The sequence below is a fragment of the Pseudonaja textilis genome, chromosome Z, assembly GCF_049901715.1.
Source record: "Pseudonaja textilis isolate UNSWEBS1 chromosome Z, rPseTex1.2, whole genome shotgun sequence".
NCBI classification, from domain to species: Eukaryota; Metazoa; Chordata; class Lepidosauria; order Squamata; family Elapidae; genus Pseudonaja; species Pseudonaja textilis.
Window position 1 is genome coordinate 3,853,308 of NC_142008.1, and position 27,486 is coordinate 3,880,793.

Genomic DNA, 27,486 nt, shown 5'->3' on the forward strand with positions numbered 1-27,486 from the left:
GTGTTCTCAAAACCTCTTTTTTAAGCTTAGAAGCACCTACGGACATACAATCTTTCCAAAGGAACAGACAAGAACAGGATACAAAAAGCCACAAAAGCAAGCAAAGAAGAGATATTCAGAAAAAGCAGGGAAAATGTCACCTTGGTATTTCACCTGAGAATTCTGTTTTAATGAAGGAAAATGTAAAGACACTCTGGCATGGGGAGATAACATTTTTCTATACAAGCAGTCCTCGACTTACGACTCTAATGGAACCTGCCTTTTATGGTTGTAGTGACCAACCTGATTTTATGACCTTTTTTGTGTGTGGTAATCATTACGTTAAAAACCCATTGTTTGCTGTGGGCCTGCTTGCTAAAAACCGGAAGTGCCGGCAAATTTTTCAGCAAAATCGTCATAAAATTGTGATCACATGACTGCACAATGTTGAGAATGGCTAACGTGGGGCAGTTTGTGAGCATCGACATCAATGGTGGGATTCAAATAATTTAACCAGTTCTCTGCCCTAATGACTGGGTGGGCGTGGCTGGGTGGTCATGTGACTGGGTGGGTGTGGCCAACTTAATTGGTTTTACCTGTAGGAAATTCACCTATAGAAAACTTTCAGTATTGGAGCATTCAAACTTCTGAGACAAATTGTTCCACTGATTAATTGTTTTAACTGTCAGGAAATTTCTCCTTAGTTCTAAATTGCGTCTCTCCCCGATTAGTTTCCACCCGTTGCTTGTTTTGCTTTCAGGTGCTTTGGAGAATAGCTCGACTCCCTCTTCTCTGGGGCAGCCCCTCAAATATTGGAGCACCGCTAACATGTCTCCCCTAGTCCTTCTTTTCACTAGACTAGACATATCCAGTTCTTGCAACTGTTCATATGTTTTAGCCTCCAGTCTCAAGTCCTCTTTCTTGCTCTTCTCTGCTTTTTACATCGTGGCGACCAAAACCGGATGCAGTATTCCAAGTGTGGCCTTACCAAGGCCTTATAAAGCGGTATTAACAAACTTCACATGATCTTGATTCTATCCCTCTGTTTATGCAGCCTAGAACTGTGTTGGCTTTTTTGGCAGCTGCTGCACACGGAGGGCTCCTATTGAAATGGTTGTCCACTCGGACTCCGAGATCCCTCTCAGTTATACTGTACCTGCGCGTTCAATTTTCCTTGCCTAAATGCAGAACCCATTGAATTTCCACCATTGAAGCAATACAGCTGGCTGGACCATATATGCATTAAATTCATGGCCTGTTTGATCAGGCTGCATTGTCCCCCTCCTGTATTTTTTCCCCCAGGAAGAAACAAGAAGTAGCCAACCCTGCAGCAGCTATAAGAGGTCTTGGGGAACTCCAGGGAGTATCAGCTGATGTTTGTAATCATGTCCTTCTTCCTGAAGGGAAGAGGTTAATCCCATCCCTAGATGGGTGATGGATGGGTTTCCCTGCCCTGTTGTTTACTGACTTGATTGGTGATGTATAGCTGCATTCCAGCTGTTAAGTGATTCTTGGCTGTCTGCCCTGAGCTATTAACTGAAGGGGGGGGAGGAAAAAAGAAACTCTTGCACTTTATTTTTAGCCGGTTCTCTGAACTGCATAAGCAATTAATTAACGGTTTGGACGAACAGGTGAGAACTGGCTGAATCCTACCTGTGATCAACCTGCGGCCACGTGACTGGGGAGGTGGCAGCGCTCAGAAATTCAGAACTGGATTGTAAATATTCCTGACTGTCTGATTTAATTTCAAATAATTGCTAAGCAGCCATCCTGAGTGACTTGTAAAAAATAAATGTGGGGCAAAAAATAATGACGAATAAAATCAGTTCCTTCCTTCAAAAGCCAAGAAATATCTGCAGGGTAACATTAAGGAAGGAACTGATTTTATTTGTTATTAATTTTTTTTACCCCCCATTTATTTTTTACAAATAACTCAAGGTGGCAAACATATCCAGCATATCTTCATCTTAGTTTCCCCACAACAACAGTAACAACAACAACCCTGGCTTTCATGGCTAAGATGGGACTTGAACTCTTGATTCTACCTTGGTGTCTTCACCACTAGACCAGGGTCTCCAAACTTGACGGCTTTAAGACTTGTGAACTTAAACTCCCAGAATTCCCCACTCAGCACACAACTGAGGAATTCTGGGAGCAGAAGGCCACAAATTGCTAAGTTTGGAAATCCCTGCACTAGGCCAAACTGGTGGCCTCTTACAAAGGAGAGACTTGACATTAAGACAGCAACCGTTAAGACAACCTGGCCTGTTTTAAGCCATTTTAATTGGGGCTATTGGAGATGGGAATTAAGGGACCGGATAACCAGGGGTGACCCTGGGTGTGCGAACAAAGCCATGTCAAATAACACATATCATAAAATCTCTATTAATGCAGACAATTAAAAGTAGACTTCGTGACAAGGTTTCCTTTCCGCCATTAGCTTCAGACCTCCATCGCGTCCTTTTTGCCTGTCTCTTGACCCTCGAAGGGAGGGTACTTGGCCTCCACGTCAGCCCAAGTTATGTTGCCGTTGGCCAGGTCGCCCACCAGGACTGGTAGATCTGAGGTCTAAAAAAGCAAGAACAGGTGACATACTGATCAATCCAGGATTGAGTGTCCACGTCCCTGAGGCTCTTCCAGAATGCAAGGAAGTCATGCACGGGGGACTTAGTCCATGGGCAGAGCTGGTATGCTGCTGGTTCGCACTGGTTTCTAGTGACCTGGAAGCGCCACCCAGCAGTTGGCCCCGCCCACCCACACCCGCCCTTTCCTGTCCTATACTTCCTGTTTGTAGCTCAACTGATAGGTGCGGCAGAACAGATTACCACGCCTCCGCTATTTTACTCACCAGGGCTGAAGGTAAACTTTCATGCTTAAAATTTCCCGTTTAGAATGCTTCATGCACGTGCAAAGCCCACACCCAAAAAACTGGTAGCAAAATATTTTGAATTCCACCACTGTCAGAGGGGTGAATTTCTCCCCACAAAGCCAGATGCAGCAAGGCAAACACGCCTACCACCACCACCACCACCAGAGAACACAATGGCGCTTTTCCAAAAGACCACTGGACTTTTTTTTTTTTTTTTTGAAAATGTTTTGCTTTTCATCCAAAAAAAGTTTCTTCGGTTCTAACTTTAGTTCTTCAGTTAGAACTGAAGAAGCTTCTAGGATGAGAAGCGAAACGTCTTCCAAGGAAAACACAAGGAAGCCCTGGAGACTTCTAGCCTCTCCACTGAAGTTCAGTATATCTTTATTTAAAATATTTACAATCCAGCCATCATCCAGAAGATCTCGCAGCAAGTTATAACTTATATTTAAGACGTGTGAACGTCAACTCCCAGAATCCTGGGAATTCAAGTCCACATGTCTTAAAAGTTGCCCAGGTTGAAAAATGCTGGTTTATAGAGATGGATACGGATTCTGCGAGTGGGTGTTTGTGAGGCTTTTTTCTCTCTCCAACTTTCCTTCCCAAGGGCATATTTTTATTTTCTGCATTTTTTACTCACCTGACCCGTCCAAAAGCCACCTCTACCTCGCTGCCCACAGGCCAACTTACCTCAGCCCGTATCTGCCGCATGGAGTCGCGATCTCTTAAGGTAGCTGTGTGGGGGATTTTGTTGACGGTGTCGAAGTCAATTGTAATCCCGAACGCCACCCCAATTTCGTCCGTCCTCGCATACCGCCGGCCGATGGATCCAGAAGAATCGTCCACTTTGTGGGAGACCCCGTTTCTGGTCAAGGCTTCAGCTGGTTTTTTAAAAAAAGGTGTGGGGGCTTGATTCCTTACTACATACAAAGTCCCTTACTGATTTGTCTTGTCTGGAAAAGCTTACAGGTAGTCCTTGACATGGTTGAGCCCGGAATTATGGACATTAAGTGAGTCATCACATGATTATGTCTGATACACACACACAAATTGTGCTAGTTAAGTGAATCATTACTGTTAAGTGAACTTGTGTTCTTTAAATGAACGCATTATCCATAATGGGCAGTTTTTTCTGGAAACCATAAATAAATGCCTGTTTGCAGCAAAAAAAACAAATGTCATAAATCATGGCCATCTGACTGCCTGATGCTGCAAACAGCCATAAATGTGAGCCAGTCGCTGCGCAATCAAGTGATTGTGGGGGACAGTCACTAGAACTTTGATCGCAAGTCATAATTTTATCCTAATTTTGAATGATCACTAAACAACCAGTTGTAAGTCAAGAACTATCTGTGAAGATGAATGTAGCATGGGTCCCCAAATTGCTGGCTAGGAATCTTAGCTTCTGTAAGTAAAGGAGAGCCTTATTTACAGGATGAAATCTTTGGAAAAACGCAGCCCCTCCCGCGTCCCCAAAATACAGCAAACTCTACACGTTGTTTTAGGACTGAAATAAGGAAAAAAATGAATTCTGCAATTCATGGAATTGGCTCAATCGAAGTCAAGGACTACGCGCAAGTCCCCTTTCCAGAAATAATTCATTCAGACCATCATTATTTACGGGGAAGCTTTTTACTCACAGAGTTCCTTCACAAACGGAATGAATTCCTGGTTCTGACTCAAAGGAAGAACGGAGCATTTGAACGGAGCCACCACAGCGGGAAAGCTGAAGTACTGTTACAAAGAGAAAACAGCAAGCAGACGCTCAGAAAAAGTGGGAGCTGGTAGAATCAATCTTCCTGTGGCAATTTACGACTGTTTGGAACATTTCTCTTCAAGAAATGTCATGAAAATATATTACAAAACACAAATGAAAATAAATATGAGGGGAAAAAAGGAGCAAAGGGGTGGTGCAGGGATAAAAAAAACCAAAAAAAGACAGTTACTTCCAACTCTTGTCAGTATGGTACAATACCGAATAACCTTAACTTTTTGCATTTCTGCATTTCTATACCATTTTGGTATAGTGGTTAAGATGCTGGTTTAAAAACCAGGAGGCAGCGAGTTCTAATCCCACCTTAGGCATGAAAGCCAGCTGGGTGACTCTGAGCCAATCACCAGGAGACAGTGAGTTCTAGTCCTGCCTTAGGCATGAAAGCCGGCCGGGTGACTTTGGACCGGTCCCTCTGTCTCACCACAGCCCACCTCACAGGACTGTTGTTTTGGGGGAAATAGGAGGCAGGGATCTTTTCATCACTTGATCCATTTATAAAGCAATGAAGGCAGGTTAAAAATCTAATAAGTGCAGGTAGTCCTCATCTTACATTTCATTTAGTGACCATTTGAAATTACAGGGGCACTGAAAAATGTGACATTACCACTTTTCACACTTACAAAGGTTGCAGCATCCCCACAGACACACGATCAAAATTCAGAAACCTGGCAACTGGTTCATATCTATGACGGATGCAGGATGCCAGGGTCACCCCTTTGCAACCTTCTGATCAGCAAAGTGAGATTCATACAACAATCACTGACCACTGCAAAGATTTCCTTAATCACTGTTATGGCAAGAAAGGCCGCAAAATGGGGGTAAAACTCACTTAAAAACTGTCCTGCTTTAGCAGCAGAAATTTTGGGCCCCGCTGTGGTCATAAGTTGAGGACTACCTGTAATTCAGAGTTCCCTAGGTAAATGCCTTAGAAAGAAATCCTACCGTTCGCTGTTCGTCTCCCTCCCTGATGTGGAATGTATGCTCAAATATCGTGTACATGATCCTTCCGAGCCCAAAGGAAGGTTCGATCACGTTGGGGACAATCTCTTCCACTAGAAAACAAGAGGCAAAGGTCTAATGTTTGTGGGTCAGATTCAGCAAAGAGACAAAAACGATGTAAGTTTCCAAGTTTAAGCCTGTTTTAAACTTGGAACGACTCACACCCTGGTCAGCACTTCTTTACTCTCCTACCATCGGGATGGAGTATGTATAGAAGCACAGGCAGCCGCACAAACAGGCTGAAGAACAGGGCTTTTATCCGTGGGCTGTCAGACTCCGGAACGGAAAATAACTTTACAATAACACAGTACGAGTGACTTGCGGGGCCGGCACGACGTGCAATAAGTCCACATGGCGCAACAAGGTTGTGTGTTTGTTAGGAGGATTCACTGGGTTAGGGATTTTCCATCTTTCACTGTGAATTGTATTGTGTTGGGGGTGCACCAAGGGAGGCCCATCTCATTGTACACATGTTGTACTCTGACAATAAAGGTTTGAAAAGTTTCTATCATCAGTGTCCTTAGGCAGTAGGAAGGAAGGGAAGAAGGGAAGGAAGAAAGTGGGAGGGAGGGAAGAAAGAAAGAAAGAAAGAAAGAAAGAAAGAAAGAAAGAAAGAAAGAAAGAAAGAAAGAAAGAAAGAAAGAAAGAAAGAAAGAAAGAAAGAAAGAAAGAAAGAAAGAAAGAAAGAAAGAAAGAAAGAAAGAAAGAAGTGGGAGGGAGGGAGAAGAGGGAGGGAGGGAGGGAGGGAGGGAGGGAGGGAGGAAGGAAGGAAGGAAGGAAGGAAGAGGGAGGGAGGGAAGGAGGGAAGGAAGGAAGGGAGGGAGGGAGGGAGGAAGGAAAGAAAAGAAGGAAGGAAGGAAGGAAGGAAGGGAGGGAGGGAGGGAAAGAAAGAAAGAGGGAGGGAGGGAAAGAAAGAAAGCAAAAAAGAAAGAGGGAGGGAAGGAAGGAAGGAAGGAAGGAAGGAAGGAAGGAAGGAAGGAAAGAAAGAAAGAAAGAAAGAAAGAAAGAAAGAAAGAAAGAAAGAAAGAAAGAAAGAAAGAAAGAAAGAAAGAAAGAAAGAAAGGAGGGAGAGAGGGAATGAATTGTAACATTCTGCTGCCCCCTGAAGGTGATTTTTGGCACTTCAGCTTGAAGCAGCTCTATTTTGGGAAGAGCTGAGCTGGAAGACGACTTACCATGCAACGTTTTCTGGAACCTCTTCACGCTGACCATGTCCTTGGTTACCTGAAAGGTTTTCCTTCTGTCTCAATTGTAAATTCCCTATCAGGGAGAGAAAGGGGTGTCAAAAGGATGCTGAACTATGGAGCTAAAAGAATTATTTGGGGAGCTACAGCACAATGCAGAGGGCTGACAGTTCTGGAGTGGCTTGTGTGACACCGTTGTTGTGTGATCGATATTGGTTGCCAGTTTCCTTCTGGGTCCAACTCAAGGCATTGGTGATCACCTTGAAAGCCCTTTATGGCTACCTGAGGAACATCTTCACCCCAATGGGACTGGCCTGCCCTCACCTGCCAAGAGAAGCGGCATGACACGGTCTCTGTCGGTCAAGGAATTCTGGCTGGGGGATCCAGAAGAGTTTTTCCTCTTGTGGGTCCCATCCTGGGATACTGTGTCATTTGAGGGGAGACCTGGCCCAACCTTCTTGGCCTTCCAAAGGGGCCTTAAAATCTTGTTGGACCCTTTGGCAGGCCAAGAAGGTTGGGCCAGTTGACTGGAGTCCCAATGGGCGCCTCCCACTCTGGAGGAGGTTAGTAGATTAGAAGATCCCACCTGTTTACATATTGGCCCCTTTTTATCTAGATTTTTATTAACGTTAGCGTTTTAATTCTTATTGCAGAATGTTTTAACGTTGTTAATGTTTAGGAGATTCTTAATCATTCAGTTCATGGTGGTCCCAAAGGTGCTTTTTCTTAAAGGCGTTGTTTTTTCTTTAAAAAATATTTCGCTGTTCACTCAAGTAGCATCTTCAATTCATTGATGAGAAGTGAAATGTTTTCAAAGGGGGGGGGGGGGAACAAGAAAGTCCAACTGCCTTTTGGGAAAAATGCACCTTTGGGATGATGTTTTCATTGTTTTATTTATATTATGCTTTTATGATGCTGTAAGACACCCAGGCTAGATTGACAGTGAGATGAAAGGAAGAGTTAGTTAGTTAGTAAATAAATAAACATGCAACAAGGAACTGGTGATGGAGGTTGCAATCCATGCACTCTGATGCTAAGAAGAAACTTCGGCTCCTCAAAAGCAGAGATTCCAATTAAAGATTCGTTGCGCCAACAAAACCTAATTAGTTCTTGCAACTGTGCCTTGCACACTTGTCAGCTCACTCTTAGGCGGCTGCAGGTTTCTTTATAAGAAGCTGCTCTTGCAAGTCACTTGGTAACTTACTGGTTTTATCATCATTTCTCTGAAAGGCGCCACGAATATCCATCAATAAGTATTGTGAAATAAGAGAACGTTTTCTTTTTTTTACGACCCCGTAATTCCTTGCATTGGGGGGGGGGGAATTGGGGCAGCCTGAATGGAGCTTGAGCATTTATTGGCCGGATGCCCTTCCTGTGCAGAGTTCGCAGCAGATGTTTTCTCCCTAATAGAGCAACATCTGCCCTTGCCTAGGATTGAACTCATCTCAACCTCCTGGGTGGAAACCAAGCGTCTTCACCTCTAGGCCACTAATAAGATTCAACTCCATAGAACCGCACTGGATTTCCACCTTTATTCTGTTGGAATGCTGGGTTTAAAAACCTCGACTCACACGATTCCCAAGGAGAGCCAGACCTGTCAGGCTCAGCTTACCCTTTTTCGCTCAGCTGTGTCTCCATCTCACTGATGTAACACTCATCACAGATGGCAAGATACTCCAGCACCAGCTTGGCATCCTTCTTGTATGCCTTCCCTATGGCTCCCTTGTTGGCTTCAAACTGAACCACGTTGGCGATTCTGTACAGGTGGCGCTAAGGAATCCAACTGCAAGTGTGTTTGTGCATATGATGCCACATGGGGCAGGTAAATACTTTTTAAAAGCCGATCTTTCCCACCCTTTCTTTCGCGCTTTTACAGGTAGTCCTCGAATTATGATCACAATCGGGAGCAGAACTCCCACTGCTAAGCAACGAGGTTGTTAAGTGATCTTGTTTTATGTCCTTCTCTTTACGCCATCAGAGGTAGCCCTCAATTAACGACCACAACCGGGACCAGAATTTTCATTGCTAAATGAGACAGTTGTTAAGTGAGCTGCTCCAGTTTTTAAAATCGTTTTACCATGGTTGTTAAGGGAATCCAGCTTTCCCCAATTAAGTTTCTCAGCTTTTCTGTCGGAAGCCAACTGGGAATAGTGGGATAGTGATCATACTATTCCAGGTCACTGCAACCATCATAAATACATGTCAGTCACCAAACGCCTAAATCTGGATCACAGGACCAATTATAAATTATTTTTTTTCACTGCTGTTATAAATTTAAATGGTTGCTAAATGAATAGCTGTAAGTGGAGAACTATTTCTCGAGATGCAAAACTTTGATTAGGGATTGTAAGGCTCCCCCTCTTCTTCAGCTATTCCGTGACTTCACAAAATCAAATTTCTAGGTTCTATCATATCTCAAGACGTAAAATGGAGACCTAACATCAAAAACATCATCAAAAAAGCACAACAAAGAATGTTCTTTCTGCGCCAACTCAGGAAGCTCAAACTGCCCAAGGAGCTGCTGATCCAGTTCTACGGAGGAATTGCTGAGTCTGTCATCTGCACCTCTATAACTGTCTGGTTTGGCTCTGCAACCCAACAGGACAGACACAGACTCCAGAGGATAATTAGGACTGCAGAAAAAACAATTACTACCCACCTGCCTTCAACTGAGGACCTGTATACTGCACGAGTCAAAAAGAGGGCTGTAAAAATATCTACAGACCCCTCACATCATCGACATAAACTGTTTCAATTCCTTCCCTCAAAACGACGCTATACAGAGCACTGCACACCAGAACTGGACACAAGGAGAGTTTTTCCTGGATGCCATCACTCTGCTAAACAACTAATTCCCACAACACTGTCAAACTATTTACTAAGTCTATTATTATTACTATTAATCTTCCCATCCTTACTTTCACCCATCTCCTCCCACTTGTGACTGTATGACTTAGCTTTGTTGCTTGTATCCTAATGATTTTGTTTTCTAGTATGATTTGATTGCTTATTGTACCCTATGACTATATTCTATATACTATATACCCTATGACTATATAACCCTGTAACTATTAAGTGTTGTACCATATGATTCTTGACAAATGTATCTTTTCTTTTATGTACACTGAGAGCATATGCACCAGGATAAATTCTTTGTGTCCAATCACACTTGGCCAATAAAGAATTCTATTCTATCTTCATCCATTCATCTTCCCTCTCTCATCTATTTCTATCATCCATATCTCTTTCATCTGTCCATCTATCTATTTCTATTCATTCATTCATTCATTCATTCATTCATCCCCCCTCTCATCTATTAGGATTTATATTGACTGTTTCCTAGTATGATTTGATTGCTTATTTGTACCCTATTAAGCATTGTACCTTATGATTCTTGATGAATGTTATGTTTTATATACACCGAGTGCATATGCACCAAGACAAATTCCTTGTGTGTCTAATCACGCTTGGCCAACAAAGAATTCATTCATTCATTCACTCATTCATTCATTCATTCATTCATTAACTTTCAAACCCAGAAGCTGCTCAAGCTGCCTATTCTCCATGCAGTCTTTCAAAACATTTGACACTTTCAACTTTTAAAGAACTGGATCAGCCTCCCAACAAGCCACTGGTATTCAAGGAAGTGAGGCAAGAGCTAGCTGCAGCATAGGGCACAAAGTAGTCCTCAACATATGACCAAAATTGAGACCTTAATTTTGGTCGTAACTTGCGATTATCATAAACCGAGTCACCAAACGACCGTACCCAGTTTCACAACTTTTTTTTTGTTTTGCAGTGGTCCTTAAGCAAACATCACAGACGTTAAGCGAACCCACTATACAGGGTTTTCTTTGGCTGAACAACAGAAGCAAATACCACTTTCCCAAAAAAAACAAAAAAGTACATTGCAGTTATGTGACCCCAGGATGCTACAAACAGTTGCAAGTGAGGGCCGCCTGCTGAATGCCCAATTTACACCCACATGGCCTGAGGGGGCATCTGGTTATCCAAACTTTTTCAGGGTCTATTGTAACTTGGAATTAATTGCTAAGCAATTAGTTATAAATCAAGGACTACCTGAACTGAGATAGTTGATATCTCACTTCAGGTTGATGGTGGCATCGCAGAAAAAAAAACCCACAGCTCTTAGCTCAGAGCAGTTCCTTGATTTTACTTTAGTGGCCCCGAAGGCTTGTAAGGCTCATCCACGTCAAAATGGACGGAACCAGCCACAGAATAACAGCCATGGCTTTTTTTCAGAAAAGGATATCGGCTCCTTCAAAAGCTTCTCAGCAACGAGAGGGACTTTGGTGGCTCTGGCGTGGCACGAGAGGTCGTAGCAGGAGCGATCAGCACAGCCAACGATTTCAATCCAACCCTGGGAAAGTAAAAATAACAGAATAAAGTGAGGCCTTCGCTTTAGGCAAATCATGACATGGAGAACCTCCAGACACTTGGGATAAAAGGTTTCAGGCTCAGGTTTATAACAGTTCACCTTAAGATGCACTTATGCATGCTCCCACCCGCACACCCACCTACAACTTGGGCTTCCTACCAGTGGTGAGATTCACATTTTTTTACTACCGGTTCTGTGGGGGTGGCTGGGGAAGGATACTGTAAAATCTCCAGTTAGAGGTGGCATTTGCCGGTTCTCCAGAACTACTGCCAAACGACTCAAAATTTCCGCTACCGGTTCTCCAAAACTGGTCAGAACCTGCTGAATATCCACCTCTGCTTCCCACCCAAGAACTCAAGAGCTTGGCATTTGGGTGGTGGTGCAGTGGTTAGAATGCAGTATTGCAAGCTAATTCTGCCGCCTGTCAGCAGTTCAATCCCGACCAGCTCAAGGTTGACTCAGCCTTCCATCCATCCGAGGTCCCAGATTGTTGGCGGGAGTGGGGGAATATAGGCTGACTCTGCCAACTACTCAAGAGAGGGATATAAAGCACCGTGAAGCGGTATGCAAGTGCTATCGCTTACATAGGAGGTTTTGGACTCCGCGTCCCAGCAGTCACAGGCGTAATGAGCCATCTCGTTCTCCATGTGCTGCCGGAAACGAAGTTTCTCTGGAGAGATGCCAACTTTGATGAGGTAGAGATAGATCCGGCCAATGAAGTAGCCCAGGACGGAATTGTTAATCACACCCTGGGAAAGCAAAGAGAAGCAAAGAAGTTTTTCAAAGGAACAAGCACTGTAAGGAGGTATAAAGGAGATATCAGAAGACCATTCTCCAGGGAACTTCCAAGCCCTCCCATACTTGGCATCTAAAGATCCTGGAAATGCAATTCCGCAAATTCTTTGCCAGTAGAATACAAAATAAGAGAGCAGGAAGGGAACTTGGAGGTCTTTTAGTCCAACCCCCTACTATAATATTCCAGAAAAGTGGCTCTTCTTAAAAACCTCCAGTGTTGAAGCATCCACAACTTCTTGAGGGAAACCCTTTCCACAGGTTAATTGTTCCCACGGCCCATTAAGAACATGTCTCCTTAGTTCGAGACTGGCTCTCTCCTTAATTAGTTTTCCTCCGTTGCTTCTCTGCGTCAACCCCTCAAGTACTGGAAGACTGCCTCATGCTCCCCCTAGTCCATGTCACCCCAATCCCCCTGCCCCCTCAGTTTCGCTGGACAGGGATTTCTGCATTTTCTCTCAACATTCTGAAATCTCTTCTCAGATACACATTACGTAGGTTCCTTAGGGCACGAGGAATATTCGATCATGACTATTTTACCTCGGTGTTTCTTAACCAAGACAGCTTTGAGATGTGTGGACTTCAACTCCCAGAATTCCCCATTCAGTCATGCTCTCTGTTAAGGCTGCCAAGCAGCCTTCCCAATGTTTCGTAGCCCAGGTTTCTCTGTGCTTAAACCCCAGCGGAAGATGGCAATGATGGATAGAGATTCTGGAATTGGAAGTCCTCAAACTCCGTTGCAAATGGCTTGAACATTTCCACAAATTCAGGCATTGTCTGTTTCTGATTTCATTCTTCTTCCACACTGAATGTAAGAGGAATTTTTCCTGTTCACAAGAACGCCTTACCAGTCCTTACCTGCTCAACGGCATCCCCCAGACGCATGACACGGGCTGGCTGCCCACTGGTCTGGGCTTTGGCAGAATACAAGAGGATGTGGAGGTCGGCTACATTCTGAAACTTAGGATGACATTTTTCACTGGGATCCACAAAATGTTCTATTTCTGCCATCGTGAATTCCCTGAAACACAAAAGAGAAATGCTTCGGATTGTAACGTCTCTTGATGAAGAAAGCAAATCTTAGGGGGATACAGACAGTCCTCAATTTACGAAGGGCTGCTTAGCGACCATTCAAAGTTATGGCCTGCCTGAAAAGGGCGACTTACAACCTGGATCTAAAGATCCAACGATCAACACACTCCTTGCTCATGTGACCACACTTCAGATGCTTGGCAATGCAATCATTTGCGATCATTTGCAGCAGCGTGTGGTCAAGAGACTGAATTTTACAACGATTTTGCAACAAAACAAAACAAAAACCTGGCACTTACTCCTGGGTTTTGGCAAAACCGTGCCTAACGCGAACTGTGGGCTTGCACCTATGACCACCTCATTCACTTAATCATAGTGGTCACGCAACCGCATTTTAGAATGCAGTACTGGACGCTGACTCACTGCCCACAGCCAGGAGTTCGATCCTGAACAGCTCATGGTTGATTCAGCTTTCCATCCTACCGAGATGGGTAAAATGGGGACCCAGATTGCTGAGGGGGGGAGGGGGGCGGGCTAATAGGCTGACAATGTAAACCACTTAGAGAGGGGTCTATGACAGTTTTCCATGGTCAACTCACCGAGCTATCTTGCTACGGCCAACTTGCTGTGGGAAAACGTTACACTAATATCAAACAGATACTGGAATAGAATCATTTAAAAAAGGATGCAAAAGGAGGGAACAGAATGAAATGTGAGTGGAAAAAAATAAAAATATTTTTTACTTATTTTAAATAATTAAATATAATTGTTAAATGGTCCCACAGCAAATTGTCCCACGGTGAGTTGGCCCATTCCATTAGGGCTGTAAAGCACTGTGAAGCATTATATAACTCTAAGTGCTACTGCTATTTGCTTAACCACAAAGAAAAATGTTGTCAAGTTGCGTCAGTATGTGACCAACCTAGTGACTAACCTGTTTTACAAATGTTATGACTTATGAACATAGAAGGCAGGTTGTAACTCAAGCATTTACGTCTTCAAAGAGCCAAATATTCAGTGTCCTCTTTATCACAAAAAAACCCTCCCTAATGCTGCTTTCTCTGTGACATATGATAACAAAAGATTTAAAAAAAAACAAAAACCAAAACTTGGTACATTCCAAGGCAGCTGAAAGTGGTGATTTTATCACTAGAGGGAACTTGGGGAAATGCAGATTTAGGCTGATAGCAGGAAAAGCGGAGTCGGATGTACACGTGCGTTCTGAGAAGGAGGCATTTGTAAAGTCATTTTGATCTTTAAATCTTACACAGTCTAGGATTTACTAGGTAGTCCTCGGCTTATAGGCAGTTATAGTCCTCGACTTACAACCATTCATTCACAATGTCCTGGAAAAAGTGACTTATGATCAGTTCTCGTACTTACAAGCCAACTGCAGCATTCCCCACGATCATGTAATCAAACTTCGGGAGCTTGTGGAAAATAGCGTGTATTTATTTATTTATTCAATTTGTTTGCTGCTCATCTCGCCACAAGGCAACTCTGGACAACTTACAGTAATAAAAACAACACAGGTAGTCCTCAACTTACAACAGTTTGCCTAGTGGCCGTCTGAAGCTACAACAGCACTGAAAAAAGTGACTTGTGACATTTCACATTTATGACCATCATGGCAAGACAAGTCATAAAATGGGGCAAATTTTTCTTAACAAGGGTCTCGGTTAGCAACAGGGATTTTCGAAGACTACCTGTATATTATTTTAGCTTTTGCTGTGTGTCACTAGACTCCCTTGATTATAACTGAGGCAGTTGTAAAAATAGGACGAACCAGTAAAAATAAAATCAATACATCTATCAAACCCAGTAAGGACCAACTTCCCTTCCAATCTTTACCCAAATTTTCAGAGCAATTACCTGACCCTGATGAGACCTGAGCGAGGAGAGATTTCGTTCCGGAAAGAATTGCCGATCTGAGCAGCAGCGAAAGGCAGTTTGCCCTGGTTGAATTCCAAAAGGCGCTTGAAGTTTAGAAAGATTCCCTGTGCGGTTTCTGGCCTCAAGTATCTGTCAGGGGAGGGGGAGAAAATTGGAAGAAACAGAAAGCAGGAACTCTTAGCAGCTGATAGCAAGACAAGACAGCCCAGTTTCCCAAATGTATCTTTGTGGAAATCCCTCCTACTATGAGGAACTAATAGTCGAACAGGTAGTCCTCAAAACCTACAAGCATTTGTTTAGTGACTGCTTGAAGTTACAACAGCAATGGAAAAAATATTGATTTATGGCCAGGCATCCCCAGTGTCACGTGATCAAAATTCAGGCGCTTGGCAACTGGCTCACATTTATGCCGGTTGCGATATCCCGGGGTCACGTGATCCCCTTTGGCGACCTTCTGAAAAGCAAAGTCAATGGGGAAGCCCAGGTTCATTTAACAAGCATGTTACTAACTGAACTGAAGTATTTCACTTAACAACTGTGGCAAAAAAATGGCCGCACAATGGAGCAAAATTCACTCTACAGCTGTCTTGTTTAGCAACAAGAAATTTTGTACTCTATTGTTGGTCTTACGTCGAGGACTACCAGCAATAATAATAACAACTGCCCTGACAGAGCCCAGTAAATGATTCCCACTCAGTTCGCTTTGCCCTGCGCCCCTAAAAGCAGGGTTTCTGAGACAAATGGACTTCAACTCCCAGAATTCCCCTGACTGTCTCTAATGTGAGTCCCCTGGCATTAGGTCTGCTAGATCTTCCCAAAGGTGAGGAAACTACAAGGCAGAGTTTTTGTGGGCTGTCCTCCGGCACACCTTGCTGTTTCTTTTCTCTTTGGAGGGATGGGTCATCCTGTCCACCAGAATGAAGCAACGATCCCCAGATCCTCCCTCAAATAAGGAAACTCAACCAGCTGGAAGCACAAATGCAGGGACAAATTGAAATCCAGTAAAACCCGAACACCCTGTCCGTCCGTCCGTCCGTCCGCCCCCCCCAGCTCCTTTTTCATACACCCACATACCCAGGCATGTTTCCTCCAGGGCCAATGGAGGTCTTGAACATGAGGTTGAAAGATACTGGAGCGGTCAGGTCATTTCCGGTTAGCGGGGACTTCACGTTGTAATTGACAAACAGATCTGCAAGTTGCTCCTGACTGTAGTTGTCCAGCTAGCAGGAAAAAAAAACAAAGGCTGTCTTATTTACCCAGGAAGATATGATCCAGTCTAATACAGGCAGTCCTTGATTAGAGCAGTTCATTTAGTGACCGCTCGAAGTCACAACAGCACTGAAAACAAGTGACAGGATCGCTTTTCACGAGAGTGCCTGTCACAGCACCCCAGTGTTCGAAACTGCGATCAAAATAAGATGCTCGGCAACTGATTCATACTTATGACGGTTGCAGTGTCCTGGTGACCTTCCAACAAGCAAAGTTGATGGGGAAGCCAGGTTCAGCTAACAACCGCGTGACTAAATTAACAACGGCAGCGACTTGCTTAACAACGGTGGCAAGAAAGAGCATAAACACGGGGGCAAAAACTCACTTGAGAACCATCTGGCTCAGCAGCAGAAATGTTGGGTTCAATCGTAAGTCAGGGACCCCTTGTATTAATTATCCCGTTTCTCCTTTTGGAAGTCTACCTGCCCTCCCTCCCTCTGAAAAAAAAGCAAGGGCCACGGAGCGCTTATTTAACTGGCACAAAAGCCACGAAGCACAGGTGGTTCTAGGAAAGACTTTTCCCAGCGAGGGAAACGCACGGCCAGGAGCAGCTCCAAACATATGCTGTGCAGGGAGCTTCAGAGGCCTCTGGGATCACAGTCACAAATCTGTGGGATATGAGGGAGCCATTTCTGCTCGCCAGATCGCCGACTGACCTGCGTGATCACGTTCTCCATTTCCACCTTTTTCTCCGCAGGGCATTTCTTGTCTGACATCAGCTTCTGCAAATGGGCTGCAAAAGGAGAGAAGGAAATAATGCCCATTAAGGTTTTTTTATTTTTATTTTTCCATTTTAGTCAATCTATCAGAATAGAGCTGGAAGGGACTTTGGAGGTCTTCTAGTCCAACCCCCTGTTCCAGCAGGAGACCCTGTACAATTTCAGGCAACTGGCGATCTAGTCTCTTTTTTAAAAAACCTCCAATGATGGAGCATCGACAACTTCTGGTGGCAACCTGTTCCACTGGTTAATTGCTCTCCCTGTCAGGAAATTCCTCCTTAGTTCCACGTTGCTTCTCCCCTTGGTTAGTTTCCACTGTTTCTCATCTTGCCTTCTGGTGCTTTTGAGAAGAAACAACGGACAGAAACTAATTAAGGAGAGAAGCAACTTGGATTTACGGAGAAACTTCCTGTCAGTGAGAACGACCCTGTAATCCCTCACATCAGGATGGAGTGGGAGCATTTACTGGCTGGATACCCTTTCTGCCACCTACACGGAGTTCACAGGAGAAAATGACTCATTGTGCCCAGAGAGAAATATCCGAAGCTATCTGGGATCAAACTCACAGCCCCCTGATTGCAAGGTGAAAGCTCCCTCTCTAGGCCATGGTGACGTTTCCATAGGTAATCAGGGAGCCTGCACAGATACTGAGAAGTGGTATGGTGGCTGACAAACAGACAAGCTTCTTAGACAAGAAATATCAGAGATCTTTTCCTCACGGGGCCATTCTTCAAAGTGCGGGTAGTCCCTGACTTAGGACCACCACTGAGCCCCAAATTCCCACTGCCAAGCAAGGCAGTTGTAAGCCGGGGACTATCTGCTGTCTTCTATCCAAAAGCCGTTTCTCTTTTTTTTTTCCCCAAAGGGCAAATGAATTGTTTCTTCCCCTGAGGAAGAAGAAGAAATTTTGCTTCTCATCTAGGAAGCTTCATCAGTTCTGGCAGGATAGTGGGGGCAACAGAAGGATTAGTTCTGACAGGATTGGCTGGGGGGAATTGGGGGAAGGTTTGGAAGGACGGCATTTCTTTGCAGTCATCTGGTCATTAGTCTCCCTGAGTGCTCTTGAGGCCACTTGGGGGTTTATCTGTGCCCTCAGAATCGCCTGAGTCAGGATGCAAATGGGGGGAACTTTCTTGGGACTGCTGAAAGGAGCATCCTGTAAAAGGAGACAGGTATTCCCTCTCCCTCTGTTAACATAATGTTAACATAAATGGCCTCTTTTACCCCTCTTTCAAACCAGCAGTCCTTTCTGTCCAGAAAGTGGACTTTTCTGTCTTCAAAAGGATTCTTCCTCCTCCTCAAGGAAAAAACAAACAAAATCCAGTTGCCTCTTGAAAAAGCACCTTGGAGATAACGATGACCTGGATGACTGAAACATTATGCTGTCTTTTAATTCTTATTTGTAAGACACCAACAGTTGCTGTGGAGTGGAGGCTAGGACAAGAAGTCACAGACAGACTTAAACATCAACGTAAACTAATCTTATGATGACATTAGACAGAGACAATGAATAAAGCAAAGCATACCCTTCAGGAGGTGGTCAGCTCGGAAGCATTCTCCACTTTTTACATCTTTCACCATGAAGTCTGCAAATTTGTCCACATGTCCAGAGGTCCTGCAAGGGAAAAATACCAATATTACCCAAAATAGAGTGGACACTGGTAACTTAAGACGTCCACTGAGTGACAGACGCTATGGCATTGTAAAGGTGACTTACAATAAGTCATCACACTTACAAATATCAGTTTCCCCACATCGTGTAGTCAAAATTCGGTCACTTGGCAACTGGCGTGTATTTATGATGTTTTCAGTGTCCCAGGATCACGACTGCCATTTGCAAAAAAATCTGCCCTAAGGATTCTGGTGAGCAAAGTCAGGTGGGGAAGCCTGATTTGCTTAACAACTGTGTGATTCATTTAATAACTGCAGTGATTTTAAGAATCATCCAATTCAGCAGTCTGTTTTCACAGGGGCCCATCAACGGTTCCCAAAGTCCACAAGCCTCCCAGCTGACGGCTTCAAAGGGAACCCCACCGCACCAAGGCTAGTAACAGTCCTGATCTCCAGTTCTTCCTCTCAATTCGGTTTTGTTTTTGTTTTGTTTTTGAAGCCAATTAAAACTGGCTACCAGCAACGCATGTCACCGTAGTGAATTCTAAAGCTGAATTATCATTGTATTTCCTTTTGGTCTGTCCGGATTCTTCCAGCATCTGATTTCACTGGGTGACTTCCGACTGTAATATTTTTGGGAAGAAGAAAACGGCTTCTCCTTTTCCACTTGATCCTTACTATATGCTTAGTTTTGTGCACTTAAATCATGTTCCCTCTCGTCCCACCTCCTTTCCAGACTACAAGGCTCAAATATTACAATTTTTCCTCCTTAGGGAAGCTGCTTCAGTCTCTGCATCATCTGAGTTAGTTTGTTGTTCCAGCGACCAAAAAGGCACACAATATTCCAGATGCAATCGCACAATCTAATTCTAGGCCAGACAGATCACCTTTTGTAATAGGGAGGTTACTCCCTGAGAAAGAGAACTGGGTTTGTAGAAAGTTGCAGTAAAGGAAGATTCTTTTTTAAAAACGTTTAAAGAGATTGAGGACTCGGAAAGCTAGCTTTTACGTGGAGAGGGTCTGTTTGCTTACTTCAGGACAGCTTCGGGCGTGAGCATGGTGCAATCTATCTCAAAAATCTGCTCTTCCTGGATGAAGTGCTACCTCCAGGCTTGTATTATATTGTTCTTCAAAGCACAACCCACAGGACCAAAGTCATACAGGCCACTCACTCCTGCAAGAAACAGTGCAGGTAAACACAAATCCACAAATCCTGTTAACATCTTCTGTTTGATTTGAGAGAAGGGAGTGAGGGAGGGAGGAAAGAAAAGGAGGAAAGAGACAGAAGAGGAGGGAGGTGGGAAGAGACGAGGGGGAGGAGGCAGAGGAGGAGGAGTAAATGGGAAGAAGACAAAGAAGGGAGGGAGAGAGGGAGGACAGAAGGGAGAAAGCAGGGAAGGATGAGGGAAGAGGAAGAGAGAAATCAGGCAGAGGAGGATTAGATGGGAGGGAGAAGACAAGGCAATCAGGCAGGAAGGAAGCGGAGGAAGGAAAGAAGGAAAGAAGGAGAAAAGAGGAAGAGGGGAATGAGGCAGAATAGTAGTAGATGGGAAGAAGACAAAGGGAGAGAGGGAAGGAGGTAAGAAGGAAGAAAGGCAAGCAGGCACCTTTTGGAATACTAGGGAATCAAATCAGATTTGACAAACACAAGAACACAAAATCAAATTTGACAAACACAGAACACAAAACTTGTATCTAGCCTTTAGGCAGAAAGACCCGTGCTTACTTCAAGCTACAGGTTACAGAGAATTGAGTTTCTTCTATTATTCCTATGAAATTTTAATATTAAGCATTTATATTACCTGCATCATTCTGTCTGTGAGCAAAAAGAAAAACGTTCTGTCCCTATATGCTTCTACCTCTCTTCATGGGAGAAAGAAATCACTTTCTCTAATACTCTTTCAGGTGAGTTCAGCAGTTCACCTTGAGGCTTTAATGCATGGTTTCGTTATTTCAATGTGAATTTTTTGTTGATTAAAGTCACACACGGGTGGCTTAGGCCAGTGTCAAACATTAAAATAAGTAATTTAAAACAAATATTTTTTTAAAAACGTGTTTAATATTTTGCCTTCCTTTGAGCTGGACTGAGAACATTAGGATATCTATTGCTAATTAAATGTCTCATTTATATACATATTAAGTATTTAAAAAAATAAATGATACAGGTTATAAAACTGACAGCTAATTCCAAGGAAGAAAGTCATGCTGTGGAGAGGGGCACGGTACCTCCATAAATAGAAAATGCCTGGTCGTAGAAAAATCTCCGTTTCAAGGTATCTTCCATTTTAACCCTGTCCACAATATCATCCTTAGGCTGCAGAGCCAGCTCCTAAAAAATAAAACACACAGAAGAAGGCATGCACACCCACCATATGTAATTATACTTTGCCCACATGGATAGTTTGCAACATATAAAACGAGGGACATCCAGAAAATCAACAGGGATGGAGCTGAATGTTTGGGGGGCAGGGTGGTGGTTGGCTGAGGGTGTTCCATAAGGCAGCCGTCACAGTGGAGAAAACCCATTGCTTGAAGATCCTTAGACGTGCCATGCGTCTCCTCTGCCGGATCTGATAGAATGGGCAGTTAAAATAGGGAAAGAGTTATCCCTTATATCAGGGGTCCCCAACCACCGGTCCATGGACCGGTACCGGTCCATGGAACATTTCCTACCGGGCCGCCGGTTTGCTGGGCGCCGCCATCTTGTTTGACGAGAAAGTGCTTCCGGGTGAGCTTTTCCCGGTTGGAAAGCGGCGTTTGGGTCCTGAAGGAATCCTCGCGCCTTAGTTTCATCGAAGGGGGGCGCTTCGAATGAAACTAAGGCGCGAGGATTCTTTCAGCACCCAAGGCAAGGCGAGCCGAGTGACCGTCCCGAAGCGAAGCCCATTTACAAAGGAGGAGTTGAAGGTGGTGGGGAGAAGCGGGGGACGGCTGGCTGGCTGGTCGCTCGGCTCGCCTTGCCTTGCCATGTGTGCTGATGCCGGTACCGGGCCGCGGATCATTTTGTGATGCCGGTACCGGGCCGTGGCACAAAAAAGATTGGGGGCCACTGCCTTATATAACCCAGACCCATGCCATAAAAAATTACTGTTTAAAAAGACTGATATATAGGCAGCGCCTGACTTACAACAGTTTGTTTAGTGAACATTCGAAGTTACAACAGCCCTGGAAAAAGGGACTTACGACCCGTTTTCACACTTACGACTGTTGCAGCACCCCCAGGGGTGCGGATCTAAAATCCAGGACACTTGGCAACCGACGCATATTTATTGCAGTTGCAGTGTCCTGGGGTTATGTGATCCCTTTTAGTGACCTGCTGAGAAGCAAAGTCATTGGGGAAGCCAGATTCGCTTAACAACCATGTTACTAGCTTCACAACTGCAGCGATTCACTTAACAAGCATGGCAGGTAAGGTCGTAAAATGGGACGAAATCCACTTAACAAATGTCTTGCTTAGCAATAGAAATTTTAGGCTCAGGTGTGATCGTAAGTGGAGGACTACCTGTATTTTCAGAAAAGGAGCTTGGGAAACCTACTCCAAAATAGAATACCAGCCAAAGTATTACCTGATGAAGTTAGAAAACAATGACCAATGGCTGCTGCAATCCTAAATTATAAGGTTGAGCACAAGGGCCACAGGGGGCTCAGAAAATTTTATTTCTGATGCAATTAACTTCATCTCATTCTTCCACCTGCTACTGGATATTAGGTCTTATATGCAGTTATCAGCATTGCCAATCTCAACCCAAAATATAGGAGCTGTCTTATTTGTATGTACATGATTAAAATGAATGGGAGTTTAGTGTAACCGTATTTCATTAAAAATGAGGATTTTTGTGTGTGTGGCTTTGCTAGGGAACTGAGGAGAACCGCAGAGTCTTGCTGCATATTTTATCCTGCTGACATGAAACTCTGAATTAACATTTTATGGGTGAAATTAGCAATTTATTCTGGATAAAATAAAACAGGAAGTTTGAAGACTCACCTTGGCTTCTAGGATTCTCTTCCGAGCTTTGAGTTCAGCCACAGCTTTGTCCACATCCATCTGAGGAGCCTTCTCATCCTTCAACTTTCGAACAAGCTCTCCCTAGGGGAAAAAAAAATAGTTCAGAGACGAAGTTTGGGCCAGGGAAACCTAGAGTTCACCTCTTGAAGGCATCAGGTTCAATCTCCTGCTCAGGACAGAAAACTAAATTCAAGGATCTGTGACCAATGGCTACCTGCCCTCTGCTGAAACACAGAACAATCCTATAAACTTGGTGTGCGGAAGAAACTGCATAGAAAAAAAAGAAAGAAAAGAAAATTAAATGCAGCAAGACAGGCAGCAAATACATTTAATAAGTAATTTTCTAATTTTCTGAAAGACATGAACTAGAATAAAGAGCAAATCATGAAGTTGGTTTCATTTTAAGTATCAAATACAAGACCTTGTCTTGGACTTCAGAACAATCATACTTACAACGGCACTGAAAAAGGTGACTTTGTCACTGCTTTTCATAGTCACGACCACTGCAGTATTCTCATGATCGTGTGATCAAAATTCAGACGCTTGGCAACTGATTCATACTTATGACGGTTTTAGTATCCCAGGGTCATGTGCGACCTTCTGGCAAGCAAAGTCAGTGGGGAAACCAGATTCATTTAACAACCGGATACTAACTTACCAACTGCGGAGATTCATTTAACAACGGTGGCAAGGCAGGCCCTAAAACTCACTTCACGAATGTCTTGCTTAACCACTGAAATGTTGGGCTCCGGCTTGAGCAGGCGGGCTGGACTAGAAGGCCTCAGTGATCCCTTCCAGCTCTATTCTGATTGATTGATGATGATGGTGTTATCCATTCGGTTGTGTCAGACTCTGGGTCTCTCCACAAGGGGGCAACTCCGACTGTGACAAATCATGAACTTTTAACAAGACGAAGCGGGAAAGAAAGACATCTGCCAGAACTGCCTCTATTTTTAAAAGAAAGCTGCCGTTTGCGTGGCAGGAGGGAGGGAACTGAAAGGGTTTCTTTTTTTAAAAAAGAGAAAATTCAGACGGTGTGGATTAAAGGAAAAGGGAAGACAAGCATGGCTATTGCAGGAGGCAGCACTGTAAATCTGCTGCGCTCTTAGTAAGAGGGAAAGCGAAATAGAAAGCTAGGTAAAGCATATGTTAAGGGCTCTTCCAACTTGGCAGCTTTAAGACTCGTGGACTTCAACTCCCAGAATTCCTGAGCTAACATGACTGGAGGAGGAATTCTGGGAGTTGAAGTCCACAAGACTTAAAGCTGTCAAGTTGGAAGGCCCCAGCATATGTGCTTTGAAGGGACCGGAGATACTGAGATTTCTTCAGGCAGCAGAGAAAGAGGAACCGGGGTGAAAAAATGGAAGGAGGGAGGGGGTCACCAGGCAACCCCTTGTTTGCATACTGATGTGGCAAATTTTAGTGCAGCTGTGTCCTATATATAACAAGCAGAAGGACCTGCCCTTTAAACATAGTCCTTTATTGCATCAGGCACCACTGCAGCACAAAAACATTAACCCATCCCTGCCACACGGATCCCCGATCAAGGATATCTCCTGGGTGGATTCAAATGAGCTCTACTTCCTGCCCCGCTGAAACAAGAAGGATGACTTTACAGCAGTCTTTTCTCAACCTTGGCGACTTTGAGACGGATGGCTGGGGGAATTCTGGGAGTTGAAATCCACCCATCTCAAAGTTGCCAAGGTTGACAACGCTGCTTTAGAACAAAGGCTGAAATGGTCACTGACTTATGGCCACAGTTGAGCCCAAAATTTATGTTGTTTTGTGAGACATCTGTTAAGTGAGCTTTGCCCCGTTTTATGACTTTTTTTTTGCCCGCGGTTGTTAAGTGAATCACTGCAGTTGATTAAGTTAAGCAAATCTGGCTTGCCCATTGATTTTGCTTGTCAGGTCGCAAAAGCGATCACATGACCCTAGGGCACTGCAACCGTCGTAAGCATGAACCAGTCGCCAAGCCTCTGAATTTTAATCACATCATCATGGGGATGCTGCAAAGGTCGATAACGATGAAAACGGCCGTAAGTCCCATTTTTCATTGCTGTTGTAACTTTGAACAGTCACTAAACGAACTGTTGTAACTCGAGACTGCCTGCATAAGCTTCCCCTTCATTTGACCAAGGAGCCTCTCTTGGCAATGTTATGTCACATTGTGATTCTCCAATTCTATCCTGGATCAGCCTGAATTTTTTTTCAATTTTTTCCCTTAACTCGGCAGACAAAAAGCAGTATTTCTATGAAACAGCACATGGCATTCAAGGGTTAAGCCGCTGCTCATGGATGCTTTCAAACTCTGAATCCAGATCCTTGGGGTTTTTTTCTTCAAGCACTTCTTGTACTTCAATCAGTTTTGGGAGGTGCAGGATGATTCAGAAAAAGACAAAGCTTATTCCAATTAAGATGCTACCAATCCTGTTCCCTAAATGACACTTCGATGCATTTTCCCTCCTCTGACGAGCTAAGCGAAGAATAAGAGGCACAAGGGGGAATTCTACAGCAGCAGAACTATCCACTTAACTAAATGTAAATCCTGAACAAACAGATCTACAGTCTTTAGTCCCCAATTTGTGACGGTTCAAACTTACAACAGCCTCGGAAAAAGTGACTTATGACCCACCCTCAATGTTATGACCCTCACACACCACCGTTCTACAGTTATGTGATTGCAATTCTGGCGCTTGGCACCCGCTTACATTTATAGTGGTTACAGCATCTTGCGGTTACTGATTAGTTAGTGACCTTCCCAATCTGACAAGCAACATCAGCTGGGAAAGCCGTAATTACTTAAAAATACCACGATCCATTTAGCAACCATGTAAAAATGATTGTTTAAAAAGAAAATCAGGTCTAGTGACATGAAATTCCAGTCCCGATTAAAGCTATAAAACAAGGGCTACCTGTATCGACTGTCAAATAAACCCAACCTTTTTAAGAGCACCACCTGAAAGTCTGGATAAGTTATATAAAAAGCCGATCCAAGGAAAGGAAATTTTATCCTAACAATTGGAAAGGGTCTTTTCTCTCCCAAAGAAAACCAAAGAATAGAGGCTACATCCAGAAAATGGGTGAAACACGTGTGCCCCAAAACTTCCCAGGCACATCTACAATCCTGGTGGTAGATTTCTGAGGTCAAACTTGGAAACTTGAGCAAAAGGTCACACAGGGAGAAGCACATTATCAACATTGTCCTCCAAGCGCAAGAAGCCAAATCACCAGGATATACCCAGGAGCACCAAAAGGGGCCAGTTTCGTTGGGACAAGCCAAGTAGACCCTTTTCCCATAAAAGTCACTGGGTTTCCTCTTTTGGAAGTGGCACTGGCTGACCTCCTGGGGAGGTGGGAGGGCCTCAAATGACCACAAGGCATTGCAGAAATCCTGAGAAATCACAGGATAACCAGCAAATTGGGGGGTAAGGGTGGAAAGAAAACAATGGTCCGAAAGATAAGGAAGATTTGCTTCCAGCAACTATGAAGGAAGATCAATCGGATTTAATGGGTGGAGGGGGGGAGAGTTTTACCAATTGGCCAATTATACCCAAAACTAAAGTGGTAATTTAAGGAGGAGTCTCCACAAAAGCCATAAGAGCCACCCCCCCCCAATTATCCAAATTTGTATTGTTTTTGTTGTTTTTAATGACAGAAGATTCAAGAAATTCTTTGATTCAGAACCTTATTTCTCCCAAAACTCAACAGGGCAAACCTTCCTTTAACATATGTATATGTGTATGTGTATGTGTATGTGTATATATATATATATGCGCGCCCTCCCAGGGACGCATGCCAAGACTTCAACTCCCATCTTCCCCAGCCAACCCAGATGGGAGTTTGTGGTGTAGCTCACCACAATCTTGATCGGAGGAGCCCCCTCGACATAAAAGGGGTGGGGGGACCCGCCTCAAGTGCTAAACCCTTTGCTAAACCCGTGAGACCCTTTGGGGGTGGACTACACCTCCCATCATCCCCACCCCCCGAGGCAGCCCAAGAGATGGGGGTGGAGGGGGGGGGGAAGGGAGAGGATCCCTAGATCTGGGAAGGCCGATCTCCCCCCTTCCTCCCCGCATGGGATATGTAGTCCAGCCATCGGCGGGGTTTTTTCCTCACCTGCTGCCTCACCGCCTGCCTGAGCGGCGCCAGGAGCGCTTCGGCGGCGGGTCCGTCCATGCTGGCGCCGATGCCGGGACCGGGACCGGGTGGGATCGGGCGGCGAGAGCAGGGCCGGGGGCTGGCGGAAAAAGAGGAGGAGGAGGGGCGGGCCGCGTGGAGAGAGGCGCCGGGCAGGAGGGCGGCCAGAAGGAAGGCACTGCTGCTGCTGCTGCTGCGGATGAGGAGGAGGCGGCCGATCGCGACGCTAAAGCGCCACGGCATGGAGGAGCGGCGCGGCCGAGGGCGAGAGGGCGGGCCGAGGCGGGCGGGCCGATGCTGCCTTCCGCATGATGAAATCGCTCCCTCGTCAGCTCCGCCTCAGCCGGCGCAGGGGGGCCGAGACGCGCATGCGCGCCGCGCTCGGGCCGCCGCTCCCGCCCGAGGTCGCTGGGCGACGGGGCTTCCGCGTTGCGCCCCCGCGCCACCCTCGGCCTGCCGGGCGCGCGCGCGCGCCAGCCGCAGGAGAGGAGGCGGAGCCCGCGCTCTTGCGCACGCGCGCGGGGTTGAGGGGGGGGACGAAAAAGAGAACGGGAGAGAGAGAGAGAGAGAGCGAGAGCAGGAACGAGCAAGCCCCGCCCTCCCTCCTCTCCCTGCGCCCTCCCGCCATTAGGGAGGGAATAGAGGTAGTCCTCGACTTACGTCCAACATTGAGTGCGCGTGCCCCACCAAGCTTCTGTGGTTAAGTGAGAATCTTGTTCGTTGAGTTTTGCCCCGTTTTACGACCTTTCTCACCACAGATGTTAAGTGAATCGTTCCTGTGGTTAAATAAGGAACCCGGTTGTTAAGTGAAACCTGGTTTCCC

At 44.9% G+C, this 27,486-nt stretch overlaps 1 protein-coding gene across 1 annotated transcript; it reads right to left on the reverse strand.

Annotated features, from left to right (window-relative positions):
- On the reverse strand, positions 1–26,961 carry LOC113447967 (glycine--tRNA ligase). The gene is given in 18 exon segments (XM_087917547.1): positions 1–2,547; positions 3,536–3,726; positions 4,486–4,579; positions 5,562–5,671; positions 6,794–6,841; positions 6,844–6,878; positions 8,415–8,559; positions 11,075–11,183; positions 11,786–11,950; positions 12,852–13,014; positions 14,898–15,047; positions 15,993–16,138; positions 16,844–16,920; positions 18,433–18,521; positions 19,550–19,691; positions 20,744–20,846; positions 22,503–22,604; positions 26,643–26,961. Coding segments are annotated over 18 exon segments (2,259 nt in total). The 5' UTR covers positions 26,907–26,961; the 3' UTR covers positions 1–2,421.
- Between the last annotated feature and the right edge of the window lie 525 nt (positions 26,962–27,486).